Here is a 15,508-nt window from a genome sequence, read left to right as displayed (position 1 = left end):
TTTTAAAAAGCACTTCAAATGTGACCACAGTTCGTGCAATGCGAACTACATGCACCCTAGGTTCATAGTTGGGAGCAAAGCAAGACACCATTTCTCCAAACAATTATTCTCTGGTCCCTAAAATCCAAGCATTCTCTAGACTGTTCTTAAAACGGGTGTCCTAATATTGCTTCAGTACTCTCTGCAACATCTGCTACCAGAAAATTGACACTTATTGACTGAGTTCCAACCTGAATAGGGAGATTTACTTCCCCCACCACTACAACCTTGGCATTACTGATGCCCTGCAGGACTCTCACTTGTGACTGTTCAAGGGGAGGCTGAAGATCAGTGGGTATCCTGTAGTAATATTGGAGGGACAGACTTTCTCCGTGCATCACTGTCTAAAAGAGCACAAACTTCCATGTCATAAATAAGTATGCGAATACACATTTTTCAGGCCCTTGACCTTTTAACTGTGAGGACAGTATCACTCATCCTATAATTTTGTTTTAGGCCACTGGGCACATTCACCCCATGCTGTGAATTACTGTGCGGTTTACCAGTTCTCCTTTGGTGAATGGCATTCACAGTACTTATGCCCCACCCCAGAGCAGTTGTGGCAGATAATCTCACTCCAGCCCTTTTTCTTGACTGTGAAATTTCTATTTTGGTATTTTGCATTCTTCTTCTCTGTCTCAGATTTCAAAAGCACAGATTTGTGTGTTTTACAATCCGACAAGGCACTCAAATCAGTTATATTGTGTTCACTGTTTTGTTTCTGTCAGAAAAGTCTCCTACATTGTCCTTGTTCTGCGCTCAGATTTGCCCCTTTTCCCCTAACTGAATAACACTTCTAGTAGCTCTTCTAGTTGCTTCGAACCTGTGCACTATTTCATAAGCCTTAGCCAAACTATGTGGCCGCTTTTCCAATAACTTTTGCACCAACTCCTCTCCCAGCGCGTTCATGAAATTCTCAACACTTATCGCATCCTGGTCAGTTTCAGAACGGTCTGCATACACTATAGAAACTTTCTCCATAAACCTCATCCCTGAGAACATGTAGTGCTATCCCAGGTTAACAGATTCTTTTGGCGTAATTCTATGCCAAGAGCAGCAGCATGATCAAAAAGGGGACCATAAGCAGATTCAGTCTCCAAAACCATTCGCTTGTAGCTCCACTGATCAGATCTGGGGTTTTTGTGCACAATAGAACAACATTACTAGGCTGCTGTAATCAAACAGTACTTAAGTTGCATAGCCATAGTTCGTTTGGATCAATAATTGGCCTTTGCACAATTTTCAACGATCCACTGCCGTCAAATTGACCAGGCCGAAGGGTAGGAATTCTCTCCTTTACATGACGAACATTCGCTATCGCTACTACTGGGTGATGTATCATAATGGACCCACCTGAGTTGCTTAGTGCATGATCGTGACCTTGGGTAATCAATGAAAGACTCCTCACGACAGCACTTGCCCACATCCTGCTCTGCCCCAACTGGCTGCAGGTACATCTGGCCATGACTATTTCCGGCAACTCTTTCAGTAAGTTGCTGACCGCCTGGCGTTTATGGTTGTGAATGTTTCAGGCACAGCAGGTGACAGTGTCCTGGTAATGTAGTGGTGTTGATCAACAACTGTACTGCTAAATGGCTTCTGCAGTAAAAATCTCACACAGATACAATTACCTGCGTAGTGTTCAGAGAAAGAAAAGGATTAGTATTAGCATTAAGATTTGCAACTGAACACTGCAATGATTCATAAACTCCTGCAAAGAGCACATTGCTTCCATACACATGGCTTCCAGCCATTTTGAAAAACGGTAAGACAGCCTGTACTGTGTGCAAAAACATTTTTTAAACAAAATTACAGTGCACAAATACTAACCAACCAATTTAAACGTGCATACTAATATCCTGGACGAACCTTTCCGTCCTATTACCTTTAATAAAACCGATTTAGGGACCTGATAACTCATGCAAGCCCCAAGGGCCAGAGCAGCAGTTATACGCGTACTGTTTAACCACTTGGGGGTAACCCCTAAACAGCAAAATTTATTAGCTGTGCACAAACATGGAACAAAAATCACTCCAAGGTTTATAACTAGATCAACAGTTTATTATTGTTGGTCAGGATAAATGCACCACAGCATTCACTACACTCTGGTTACAATGCACACGATAAGCTTTGCTGACACGTTTGGCAATCCCATTTAATTAAATCATCGTAGCTAAACATTCCAGTTTCAAAGACATGTCAGTAGCACACTACCAGCAATCCTTGCACAAAACAAGACAACAATTATGATTTTCCCATCACTTTAACTCTTTATAAGAGCTTAAAACCTGAGTGTCCTACCACAACCAGGTCTCCAGCAGAGAGCACATGCTTTTTATCAGCACTTCCCTAAATATCAGTATAATTTACCCAGAATGCACTTTCTTTTTTTTTTTTTATAAATTTAGTCATCGCCAATTATTTTACCCCGGTTTTCACCCCAGTTTAGCATGCCCAATTAGTATCTGTATCCCCGGCTCACCGCTCGCAACCCCCCCGCCGACTCGGGAAACGGAGGCTGGAACACGCGTCCTCCGAAACGTGCTCCTTCCAAGCCGTCATTTTTCGCACTGCAGATCCACAGCAATGCCACCAGACCTATAGTGCCGGAGGACAACACAGATCTGGCGGCTCCGCTGCAGAGCCACAGGCGCCCTATCGGCCACAGGGGTCGCTGATGCGCGGTGAGCCGTGGATTCCCCTGCCGACCTAAGCCCTCCCTACCCGGGCAGCGCTCAGCCAATTGTGCGCCGCCCCCTAGGAACTCTCGGTCACGGTCAGCTGTGACATAGCCTGGACTCGAACCTGCGATCTCCAGGCTATAGGGCACATCCTGCGAGGAGCGCCTTTACTGGATGCGCCACTCGGGAGCCCCTCAGAATGCACTTTCTTAAAGGCACAGTCTGGTAACAAAGGGAAGCCTTTTTTTCCCAATGTTTTAAATCTGAAACCAATCCTGTTTGCCAGAATGTACCGAGTTTAAGCTCAATGACACACATGCTTTTTATTTCTTCTCCAGTGATTTGTAGAAATGTAGTTTTATCATTAGTATTAATGTTGATTTTGCATTGTAATAGCCATCAGTTCTATGTAACATATCAAAGTTGTGCTTTTTGCTCGATTTTTTTTAAAGCTGTTTTTTGTGCAAATCCAGCAGTGATACTTGGCAGTATCTGTTTCCTGTTCCTGGAAGCTCAAGTCTGTGTTCTAGGATTTCTGAGAAATCAAAGTTCATACTGTGGTTTTACTATTTAGCAATCGTTGTAACAAGTTTGTAATTGCTTGGATGAAAAGTATTTTACATTTTTTTTAAACTTTTACTGCCTGCAGACTCTATTTATTGCCATGTATTTGAGGGATGTGTAGGTTTCGTGCAAACTTTTGAGAGATTTTATGGATCCAAATATTTTAATGTCTGGCTGATAAGTTTCACAATAGCTCATGCTGGCACTGGGAGAGGAGATTGGGGTAAAATGATACACATCTGACAAGACTGTTCTGCAAATCTGTGATAGTTTAGAGTTAACCCACAGATTCACATATTTTTAAACACTATATATAAGCTACTTGTCAAGTTTTCATATTTTCTTGCTGTTCTCTTTACTTGAACCTGGCTCCTGTAGTTTGTTTCCCTCTAAAAAAAAAAAAATGCAAAGACTGCGGACATCAAAGCGTCCACCAGAAACAGAAATATATATATATATATATATATATATATATATATATATATATACAGTGTATGTGTGTGTGTGTGTGTGTGTGTGTGTATATATATATATATATATATATATATATATATATATATATATATATATATATATATATATATATATATACACCATTTGAGCTAAATATATATATATATATATATATATATATATATATATATATATATATAATTTGCATCTCATCCCTCTAAAACTTACAGGTACCATTTAATTTGTTGTTATTATAAAAGCTGGTAACGTTTACTGTAGACTGATTTTCATCGCTGGTGACATCTTTGTATCCTGTATGCTTGTGGCTGTCGGGATGCACTAGTATAGCTGTAGCATTACCTGCTGACTGCGTGAGGTTTTTAAAACAGTTCTGTACATTTGCAGACTTAATTATGTCAAATCAATTGCGTTTGTTTGTTTGTTTGTTTGTTTGTTTGTTTGTTTGTTTGTTTGTTTGTTTTGCAGTACTGCTAGGTACAACTGAGAATTTCCAAGAAGGTTTTTGTGAAAATAGTCAAACAGTAGAGATACTTCAGGGATTAGCCTGAGAAGTATCCCAAATAGCTGGCAAGAAGGAGAACTGGTAGTCCATAAATTGTAGCAAAGTCCATTTTCTACAGGTATACTAATGCCATTATAAACCTGTGTTTTTCAGGTATGTTCTGTGCTGGAGCGTTTAGGCTGTTTGTACTTTTTGTTGCTGCTTAAACTTGATTTGGCTGAGATGATTCATGAAGTTAATACAGGTTTGACAGTGTGGGGATGTTAATAGTTTACAGTTTAAACTTTTCTAAGTTATTCAAAGTCTTCCACACGCATGAAGATTTTACACATTTCGTCTTGCACACATTAACCTTGTTTATCCGATAGTAATAGCACTCTAATGGTGAGTTTCTTGCCTCGTATGATGAACTCCACACACAGTGAACTCCCAGTCTCCAAGTTGATTGGATCCTTGATATAATCCTTTTTGGTGCAAAAGTAAGTGTCTTGCCTCTGTAAAACCCTCCTGTCATTTAGTATTTTTCAAATTTCTCCTGCTTATGCTTCGGTACGGACGTAGTTTATGCTTGCGCTTTTGATTAGTTTGAAAAAAAAATGGATACTAGTGGATGGCTAGTTTATTTTCCTTTTTTTATCAGTGTGTTTTCGTACACATGCCTTCTGTTTGTTCTCAGTGTGGTTCCCCTCTTTCACCATACTGTGTTAGACAGTTATGCCAAATGTGTGTTGACATGTTGGACACGCCTATTCGCCACCAGTTCCATGTTCTGACAAAACCTGCTCTTCATCTTCATCAAGAACAGCAACTTAAAGACCAAGCAGTTCCAGGGAGCAGCAGAGCACCGCCATGTCTCCCTTGAAGAAGAGAACTCGTAAATCCACACATTCCCATGACAGAAGGGAGAAAGACGTGCCAGCTAAAACAGTGGCGGCCATTGCTGAAATTCCAAACAGGACTGCTCAACAGACTCCTGCACAGGTAATGATGCCATCGGTAACCTCCCTGTAGCCCGGGCGGCGGTTTCTGGTACTGCAACATCATGGAGTGCACAGAAGCAGTATTACTCTACAGATGCACAGAACTTGGGAGACGATGACGTCATGGACTGATGATGACGCTTTAGTGGCTGTAGAAGGTACTTCGCATGTATATACAAATGCAGAGGAGGTGCTGAGAAGGATTTTATCCTCTGAACATTAACCCAGACCTGTACTGAAGAGGATGATTTCCTAAGCATAGATGCAAAGGATAGAAAAGCCTTTGAAGGTTTCTCCTTCCACGAGACAGTCTGGAGGCCCGTTGAGGCTATATGGGGTAAGCCAGCATTCACTGCACCACATCTCCCCAGAGTAGATGCATTCTACACAGTACCTGCAGGCCACAAAGATCACATTTTTAAGCTACCCAAGGCGGGCACCATCATGGCGATTTAGCTAGACGTTGTCTGCATATGAAAACATCTTCCTTAACCCCTGACACACAGTCAAAGGTACTGGAGCTACCTTTTCTGGAGAATTGCTGTACAGCACTGGCAGGGCCGGATTTTGGTATCATGGGCCCCTGGACAAGGAACCAGAACAGACCCCCCCCCCCCCCCCCCCCATTAATACTATTATAACAATGTCCAAAACAATGTTGAAGGAAAATATGACTTTGAAACCAGATTCAAATAACCACTCCATTGTTTGTTTTAACGTGGATACCAACCGTGCAATACATTCATGAAACAATTAGCTATAAAGACTTGGCATTGCACAGCGCCATCTAGTGACTTAAATACACAACTTTTTAATAACTGGATTAATATGAAAATAACATTTTAAAAGGCAATGTTAGTAATATTAAAATGTTAGTAAGTGCTCAATACCACAATCTATCTTGAAACTAAACAGCACGTTACTTAAATTTTCTTAATCACCTCTGTTCTAAGTAAACCTTACATTGCAGAGTAATTAAATCAGCCTTACCTTAAATTAATTTTCTTGATTTCATCAAAGGGCAAAGTCTCTAATGTCTGTAAAATCCAGTTTTCTGAGTACGTCACATTCCGTGGACATGATGGCAAGGCTGTTTAGGCGATCCTGGTTCATGGTGGCCCTCAGTTCATTCTTAATGAGTCCCATGCGCGAGAATGATCGTTCTCCAGAACAGTTAGTGCACATTAAGGATAGGTAAATGCGCAGAGCAGTGGTGACATTCGGAAACATGGAAATCTGTCTTCCTGACATTTTGCCCTGTCATCTAACACTGTCTTTCCATCCTCTCATATGTGTCAGTAGGGGGAAGTGTCAAGTTTTCTAACAAACTGGCAGAAAATCACATCAAATCCGAGGGTCCTGGGGCTCAGAACATGGCTACAAAATACCATTCCATGGACAACCATCGACCGGCATCATCTGTACGCTATTGGACTGGTCACACCCACAGGGGCTCTTTGTACAGGAGGAGATAAAATCTGAGTTCCTTTCCCTTGCCATAGAATGGGTCTCCTCATCTTCACAAGGGCAGGGCCACTACTCCAGGTGTTTCTTAATTTAAAAATAAATAAATAAATAAAATACAAAAGGGGAAGTTTTAAGACCCATTCCAGACCTTGGGTCTGAACAAATACATTTGGGCAGAAAGGTTCAAGATGGTATCAGTGGCCGCCATCATCAAATCCGTTCAACCAGGGGACTGGCTGTTTCTATAGACTTGAAGGATGCTTACTTCCATATCTCCATACACAAGGATTTCAAGAAATACCACCGGTTTCCCATCAAGGACTGTCGGTACCAGTTCAGGGTGTTTCGTTTCGGGATCTCCACAGTTACCTGGGTGTTCACCAAGGTGATGGACGAAGTAGCAGCACATCGCTGGAGCATGGGCATCTATGTTTTACCTGTACGTAAACGATTGGTTAGTACGGGCTTCATCCAGGGAAAAGGCTTTAGAACACAAACAGGACACCTTTCAGTGAAGAGGGACAAATCATTGCTCTTCCCAGCATAGTCCTTAACCTTCTTGGGGGCACAATTCAACACAATCTCAGGAAGAGTATCTCATGGAGAGGGTGACCACAATTCGTCAGGGTTGTGGTCACCCTCTCATCAAGGTTTTGCTGGGAGCTGCAACAGAAGCAAGATGGTGGCGACTCCCACCTTGGTTAAAAGTGGGGTTACAGCTGTCTCAAAGACCTCTGACACTCCTCCTGTATACTGACACCTCCCTACTATTGTGGGGAGCACACTTATTGGAAACTCGGGTCCAGGGCTCTTGGTCACCAAGACAGACACCTCCATATAAACCAGCTGGAGCTTTTAGCAATCTTCCTCGCACTGAAACAATTTGAACCACTTATATAGCAAAAGGAAGTAATAGTTATTACCAACAACACCACGGCTGTAAAATAAATAAACCACCAAGGTGGCACAAGATTGTGGGAACTGTGCCTTCTAGCCATAAGAATCTGGAACTGGTGCAGGACACAGAACATCACTATCCAGGCAACATACCTACCCGGACTTGACAACAGTCTTGCAGACCTACTGAGCAGAGAAACGGTGCCTCACAAATGACAAATTCGCCCAGAAGTTTTTTACACCTGGTATTCAGCAAATTAGGTCAAACGGAAATAGATCTATTTGCCACAACAGAAAACGCTTCAGTACAGAACATACCTGAAAAACACATTTAAAAAAAAAAATGTCTTCAATGTCTTCAATGTTTCAGTTTATAATGGCATTAGTATATCTGTAGAAAATGGACCTTGTTACAGTTTATGGACTACCAGTTCTCCTTCTTGCCACTTATTTAACTAAACAATAGTTAGGGTGACAGCTGTGTATTCGGGCTACTTCAGGGATTGGCTTGATAAGTATCTCTATCATTGTATGAAAAAAAACATATTACAGGTAATCTTTGTCTTATCATGATGGCTTTTTTTTTTATTGGCTACAGAAGTTCCCAATATGTTCGTTTAAACTTTAGGATTAGACAATTATAAATTAAATTTAAATGGAATGTAACATCCTTGGACTATAAATCTAAGGCTGTATTACAGTGGTTCTCAAATCAAAACGGCAAAGCTCCAAAATATGTGGCTTAACTTGCTGCACAGACTACATGATGATTTGATTGTAATGCAACCTTAAATCGACTTCTTCCTTTGGTTATCCTGGAGGGTTCGTGGCAATGGAAGGGTGGAATAGCTAGAAGTTGCTACAGAAATGTTGATTTTTATAATGGTGTGCCTGAGTTAAAGTTAATTTAAAAAACATTAAAGACCTTCTTTTAAAATTGGCAACAAACATTGAATCTGTGCTCAAAGAAAAATCTGTTGCTAAAATGTGTCCTTGCGCTGTCGCAATGGCCTGTTCTTGTGCTGTTGTAACATCTTGTTCCATTATGTTGGGTTTCGCTTCATTGGTGCCCAGGCACTTAAAATAAGACAGGACAAATGCATAAAGAGAACATTCAGTAAAGTGGAATTGTGCAAGCTACATTTCTCTGAATGGGGTAGAGTATATTTTGTATTGTACAGTATCAGGTTCAAGCTCAAATTGATCTGGCTGTGCTGCATGCAGATTTTTGGCTGATCACACACTAGAAGCAATCTGAAGTGCGTGTGTGTGTGTGTGTGTGTGTGTGTCATGCATATTTGTTGGTGACACTAGTTGGTATTAATCTTTTATATATAAAAAAAGGTTTCTGATAGAGTTGGGCAATTGGACATTATTTACAAGCTGCAATAATTGAATTCCAGTTTGTTGTTGTTGTTGTTTTTTATTATTTTTCGTGTAGAGTACATGTAAGCTTTGTCTTTGCAAACTTCAAAGGAAAGTCTGTGATGAACGGTATGGCTGTGGCTTTCAGGGCGCAGGACAATTACATTTATGTTGTACTTTCTTTTGTTTGCCCAAGACGGAGGACCAAGACCAGAAGTTTTGTTTACTGTTCTATTATAATATATGCATGTTTATTCTTTTATGTGCTGATGTGCGAGCATGTCCTAAAAACATTTGACCCCCTGGTGCGAATAGGAGAAATTGGGACATGGCAGTTACCTTGGCATGTGCTCAATGTTGCATGTATAAAAACTACACTGTTTTCTGAGAAGGAATCAGCTGATCCAGAAAGTATGCCCTAGTGTCTTAAATTATTTTCGGTCCGGGTGATTTTTTTTTTTCACCCCCTCCCCCATCATGCACATTCTTGATGTACGGCACTATCTGTAATCCAGCCTCTCCGATAAAGACCATAAGCAGTGATTGAACCCAGACCCTTTGCAGACAGCTCAGTTAGTAATAATTGTGCTTGAGTGATCAAAATGTCGTTTTGTGCGTTTGCTTTAAAGCCCTTGTTAAAGTTGTTCAGGTTGGGTATCTGTGGGATGTGGGTGTGGAAAAGGGATGAAAGGAAAGCTGTAAAAGCTTTTTATATATATATATATTATACAGTGCTGACCAAATACAATGTGAGAAAATCAGACGGGGTCAAATATACAGTATTTGACCCCGTCTGATTTTCTCACATTGTATTTGGTCAGATTTTTTTGTGGGTTGTAGTAGTATATAGAGGGAGTCCGAGAGAAAAAATGACACCGTTTGGTGCTTCTTTCATTTGTTTGGTGTGCAAGGTAATCAAACATGTAATCTTCAGGTGTGAAAGTTATTGCCCCCCCTAGTTAACTCAACCCAATTAAAGGGATAATTAGGGTCAGCTGTATGAGTACTTTGGTTAACAACCAGGCCTGATTTTGGGCCAGCCCTGCCCAATATAAATCTGACTAACTTTGGCCTTTACCACCAGAGTGAAGTTGTCAGCACACAGGTTCTAGAGGCACATCATGCCACGAACAAAAGAAATTCCTGAAGACCTCCGGAAAAAAGTTGCTGATGCCTATCAGTTGTTGATGCCTATCAGTCTGGAAAGGGTTACAAAGCCATTTCTAGGGCAGCTGTGTGGAGTAGTGTTTAGGGCTCTGGACTCTTGACCGGAAGGTCGTGGGTTCAATCCCAGGTGGGGGGACAATCCTGCTGTACTCTTGAGCAAGGTTCTTTACCTAGATTGCTCCAGTAAAAATCCAACTGTATAAATGGGTAATTGTATGTAAAAATAATGTGATATCTTGTAACAACTGTAAGTCGCCCTGGATAAGGGCGTCTGCTAAGAAATAATAATAATAATAATAATAATAATAATAATAATAATAATAATAATAATAATAATAATAAGGCTCTGGGGCTCCACCAAACCACAGTCAGAGCCATATTGTCCAAATGGACAAAGTTTGGGACAGTAGTGAATCTTCCCAGCAGTGGCCGTCCTGCCAAAATCTCTCCAAAAGCAAGGCATAAAATCGTCCAGGAAGTCACAAAGAACCCTAGGAAGACACTGGGCAAAAATGGGATTCATGGCAGAGTAGCAAGGCAGAAACCATTGCTCACTAACAAGAACATGAATGCTCGTCTCAAGTTTGCCAAAAAGCACCTGGATGATCCTCAAGAGTTCTGGAACAATGTTCTATGGACAGATGAGTCAAAAGTGTAACTTTTTGGCTGACATGGGCCCCGTTATGTCTGGTGAAAACCAAACACTGCATTCCACAGTAAGAACCTCATACCAACGGTCAAGCATGGTGGTGGTAGTGTCATGGTTTGGGGATGCTTTGCTCCATCAGGACCTGGACACACATTGAAGGAACCATGAATTCTGCTCTGTATCAAAGAATTCTACAGGAGAATGTCAGGTCATCCATCCGTGAGCTGAAGCTGAAGCGCAGCTGGGTCATGCAGCAAGACAATGATCCGAAACACACAAGCAAGTCTACATCAGAATGGTTGAAGAACACAAAATTTAAAGTTTTGGAATGGCTTAAGAGAAGTGTGTTTTTTAAAATAATTTCAGCTTCCAGTCACTTAAAATGTGCTGACGACAATAAAAACAACACCCAAACGCCCAATAAACTTTGTATCTCGCGCAGAGGAAGAACACAAACGTAAACGTCATTAAGTGGGTTGGCATTGCAGGGGAGAAGGGAGGTTTCAGTTCTGAGTTCTGTTTTGTAAGCATTATGAATGCTTATTCACCACTGCATACCCAGTTAAAAAAAAAAGACTTCTCCTGTGTTTAAAAAAAAAAAAAAAAAATGCAAGACTGAACATGAGAGTATTTGTGTACATTTGTTTTAAGTACTCGCCCATAGGACTACTGAGACACAGATGTCAAATAGTCCTCATCAGATTTAATTTGCTTCTGGCAAGCGTGAGTTTCTAACCCTGATTTTTAATAATGAATCAGTTGTATTATCTACAGCTGCATCTTAACTTTCAAAAGAGAATTTCCTTCAGTCATTATAACTGAAATTTTGTTTCAGCAATTGATCATGACAGCATGATACTCAGAACTGTTGAAGCGGTCTTAAGCTATAAAAGTATTCTATTGTGCTTTTATTAACATTTTCTTTCTTCTTCTGCCTTTTTGTTTCTACAGGACAATGTAGACCGGGCTTCAGATCACAGGCCAACAGATATGATTGGTCAAGGTTTCCAGCAGTCCTCTAATCAGAATTCTCAAAATCATCAAGGTAAAGTGTATTTTATAGATAATATTTTGTAAAACTGAGAAATAATGATGATGATTCCGGTTACATGAGACAGAAAAAAAGACTGCAGACTATACAAATGTTTTTTACTTTTATAATGTATAATCACATCATGAATATAGTATTGTTTTAGATCTCTCTCTTTTATAAAAAGTTAACATTTTATAAAAGTATTACATTTTGTTTCAAATAATGTACTCCTACCCCAAACAAGTTAAAAAAAAAAGTCAATATTCACACATTCATTTTAACACCAAAAAGTAGCCAGTGCAGCAGTCCCTTTCACTGTTTTTATACTTGTAGCGGTATCAAGGGAGACAGTCATCACTGATGAGCTTACAATGTGAAAACACCTCCATCTGCAAGTTGTTCAAATTTAGTTTTAACAAGAAAGGTGACGGAAAAATTAGCAAACTGTCCAATCTGGGGAAAGGGGACTGTTCTCCCATGTCCATTTTCTTGGGTTTCACAGCTTTTATACCAGTAATGTTTCATGACTGTTCATTCAAATACAGCAGATATAAAAACATGATTCAGTGTTGGTTGATTTCTAATACGCTGACCTGTGCATTTGACCTGTACATTTGACTACACAACCTAGTGTTAAATTAAGCAGCATGGGCTGTTTGTTATATTAGTCTCCTAGCAACAGTAACGTGATAAAGCAAATCAGAGCCTTGATGGAACAAGCTCCAATAAAATTAATTAATTAATTAATTCAAGTATTGTTTTTTGTTTTCTTTTTGAGGTGTCAAACGATCAGACTGTTATCTTTTAACATGCTGTAATCTAGTAAGATTATAATAGGTAAAAAAAAATGCTGTTTCTTCCTGTTCTGTGGTAACAGATATGTTAGTTTGCGTAAAAATGTAGCTATTTTGCAGACTTTGCCCCCATGTAGGAGTGCAATAAAACTGCCTGACAGGTAGATGTGCAATTTATTTCTGTAATGCTGTAGCTGAAATGAGCATATCAAATTTCTTGGGTGGCAGTTGTTAACCTTGCATACCATAGGTAGAAGTTGAGCACTGCCAGTTGTATGTTTTGAGATGACTTACTGCATTTTCCCCATGACAAAAGCAAATGCACTGTTTTTTTTGTTTGTTTTGTTGATCAGTAGGAAAAAAAAAACATTTTTTAAATATGAAGGCTTGCTAAGCACCGAAAAATTAAATTAATAAAAACGGAAAAACAGAAGCCCTAGATATATTATACAGTGGGAACCGCATGGTCCGATGCTAAGTCTTCCGGAAGAATTGAGGTTGCTGCGATAACCTGCCACTGTATATTTTGAACACTAGAGGGGGTTATATGGCAAGAAACTGGGGTCCGTTTCATAAAAGCGATTTGTGAGAAATTGCTGCCGCAGACCCCTCGCAGGTTGTAATTTGTGTTTTCTTAAAACTTTTGCAGGGCTGCGACGTCGCAGGTTTTCCCCTGAAACTTGCAAGTGCTAGAGGCCAACCGCAAGTCGTGATTTTCATCGCAAATCATTTTAGTAGCTATCCCAGCTGTTATACTACTACTAGCTCGTCATCGATATGGCAAAGGAATGAGAAGAGAGAGTATTTTTAGGGACCGGGCAAACCCTTTTGATGATATAGACTCAGAATTAGTATCAAAGTACCGATTGCCAAGAGCAGAGATAACGACAGCTTTGAGCGAATTGTGATGTCACAGATCACTTTAGTGACACTGGTGATAGATTGGCTTTGGGAGACAGCGGGTAAGTTATTAATAATATAATTTGTTTACCTTATAAATATTGCTCTACTTAAGTTAGATGGATAACAGAAGATGTGGTTACTTGCTCATATATACTTATAAAAAGCATTTTAAATTCCTGTTAAACAGCATTCACAGGGATGTAAGGGTTAAATAAATATCAGTAGCCATCTATAGCGTTCTGTTAATCTGCTAATACATATTTTGTAGTAATGGGATGAAGCTAAAGGTCTTACTATGGTCACAGAGAGGGTTATACAGCATTGTTGTCTATTCTTGAAGGATCCAATAGTCTCTGCTTCAACAACTCTGTCCGGTAGCCTGTTCCAATGATTCACCACCATTTCCATGAAAAAGCTCCTTCTCCCCATTTCTGAATATGCCCTGAATATACCCTTCAGCTTGACAATTTTTTTTAAAATACCTCCTATGAAGTCTTCTCTGGCTCGCCTTCTTTCTGGGTTATACAGATTCAGCTCTTTCAGTCTAATTCCAGGATTGAAGGGTATGACATATGAAGATAATCATCTTGCTCTCCTCTGTACTCTATCCAATGCCTCATTCTTTCTTATGATATGGTGACCAGAACTGTGCATACTATTCTAGGTGTGGTCGTACCAGTGCATTGTATAAATGTAATATAGCTTCTCTAGATTTGAATTCTACTGTCTTGGCTATATATCCCAACATTATCATTGGCTTTTTTTTTTTTATAGCTTCTCTGCACTGTCTAGTTGGTTGAAGAGATTCATCCACTACTACAAAGTCCTTTTCATACGTAGCCTCCTCTATTTCGTTAACTATTCATGTTGTACTTGCCTCTAATGTTATTGCGCCATATGTGCAAGACTTTGCATTTATTCACATTAAGTCTGCACATTTGCATAGTTAACTATTATTATTATTATTATTATTATTATTATTATTATTATTATTATTATTATTATTATTATTAATTTCTTAGCAGACGCCCTTATCCAGGGCGACATGCAATTGTTTTTACATACAATTACCCATTTATACAGTTGGGTAATTTTTTATTTAATTTTTTTTTCCGGCTCCTATCGGTCTCACTCGGCCATTGAATGGTTTTCTCGGCTTTTTCTGGAGAAAAAACGATTAGAGACCTGTGTTTTACGTCTTTATGATGTCGGACCGGAAAGGGAAAGTTGCAATGTTGGACCTGGTCAGACATAGGACCGCAAAGGGTTAATGTAACTCTTTGCTTTCTAGCTTGTAACCAGTTACGAATCCATGCTTTTACTTTACCATTTATTCTGATTTCATCTTTAGCTATAGTCTTTCGTGGGGTCTACCCTTCCTAAAGCCATGTTGGCTGTCTCCTACAATGGTGCTACTATATAAATATTCCTCCATTTTGGTCCTTATTATAGTCTATGATTTTGCATATGATTGATGTTAAACTTATAGGTCTGTAGTTCCCAGGGTCACATTTTCTAGCAGTAGGCATTGATCCAGACCACAAGACAATATCAGGTCGAAGGTTAGTGGTGGCAATTTCAGGTGGGGAAAATAAGCAGTTGTCCGACATCTACCAGCATTTTCCAGTCTCTAGCAGCTTCCAGTTGTCCTAGACAAGTTTTGGTTTTAATACCTTTTCTTGGAGGTTGCTCCCCTGAATGGAGGAATGTTGTTCTTCGTGTGTCCTATATTGCTGGAATTGATGGCAACCTGTTGGTCTTGTGCTGCGCTTGACTTCCAATGCAAAGGCCAAACATCACAGCACCTGGTCATGACGCCAACTAAACTGTCCTTGGCTAAGACCCACCTTACATCCTGTCAAAATGTGTCTTAACGTAGCTGCCGATGAACACAAAGGACACCACAGATCATCTCCTACCCATAGATTAAAAACTGGAAACTGATCCTACTCTGAAACTGATCCTACTTCCATTGTCCGTAGATCTCTGCAGC

The 15,508-nt window shown here is 39.9% G+C and overlaps 1 protein-coding gene across 4 annotated transcripts in view; it reads left to right on the top strand.

Moving 5' to 3' along the window:
- Nucleotides 1–15,508, top strand: part of LOC117435483 (growth factor receptor-bound protein 10-like) — a 166,753-nt gene that overhangs the window by 59,110 nt on the left and 92,135 nt on the right. For all 4 annotated transcript variants that reach the window (XM_059012781.1, XM_034058681.3, XM_034058680.3 and 1 more), the window contains one exon: nucleotides 11,737–11,830. In XM_059012781.1, coding sequence (XP_058868764.1) covers nucleotides 11,776–11,830 — 55 coding nt within the window. In that variant the 5' untranslated portion in view covers nucleotides 11,737–11,775. The remainder of the gene's footprint in view (nucleotides 1–11,736; nucleotides 11,831–15,508) is intronic.

The sequence above is a fragment of the Acipenser ruthenus genome, chromosome 3 (assembly GCF_902713425.1).
Source record: "Acipenser ruthenus chromosome 3, fAciRut3.2 maternal haplotype, whole genome shotgun sequence".
Lineage (NCBI taxonomy): Eukaryota > Metazoa > Chordata > Actinopteri > Acipenseriformes > Acipenseridae > Acipenser > Acipenser ruthenus.
The sequence above is the reverse complement of the archived record's forward strand: the minus strand, read 5'-3'. Positions and strand labels throughout refer to the sequence as shown.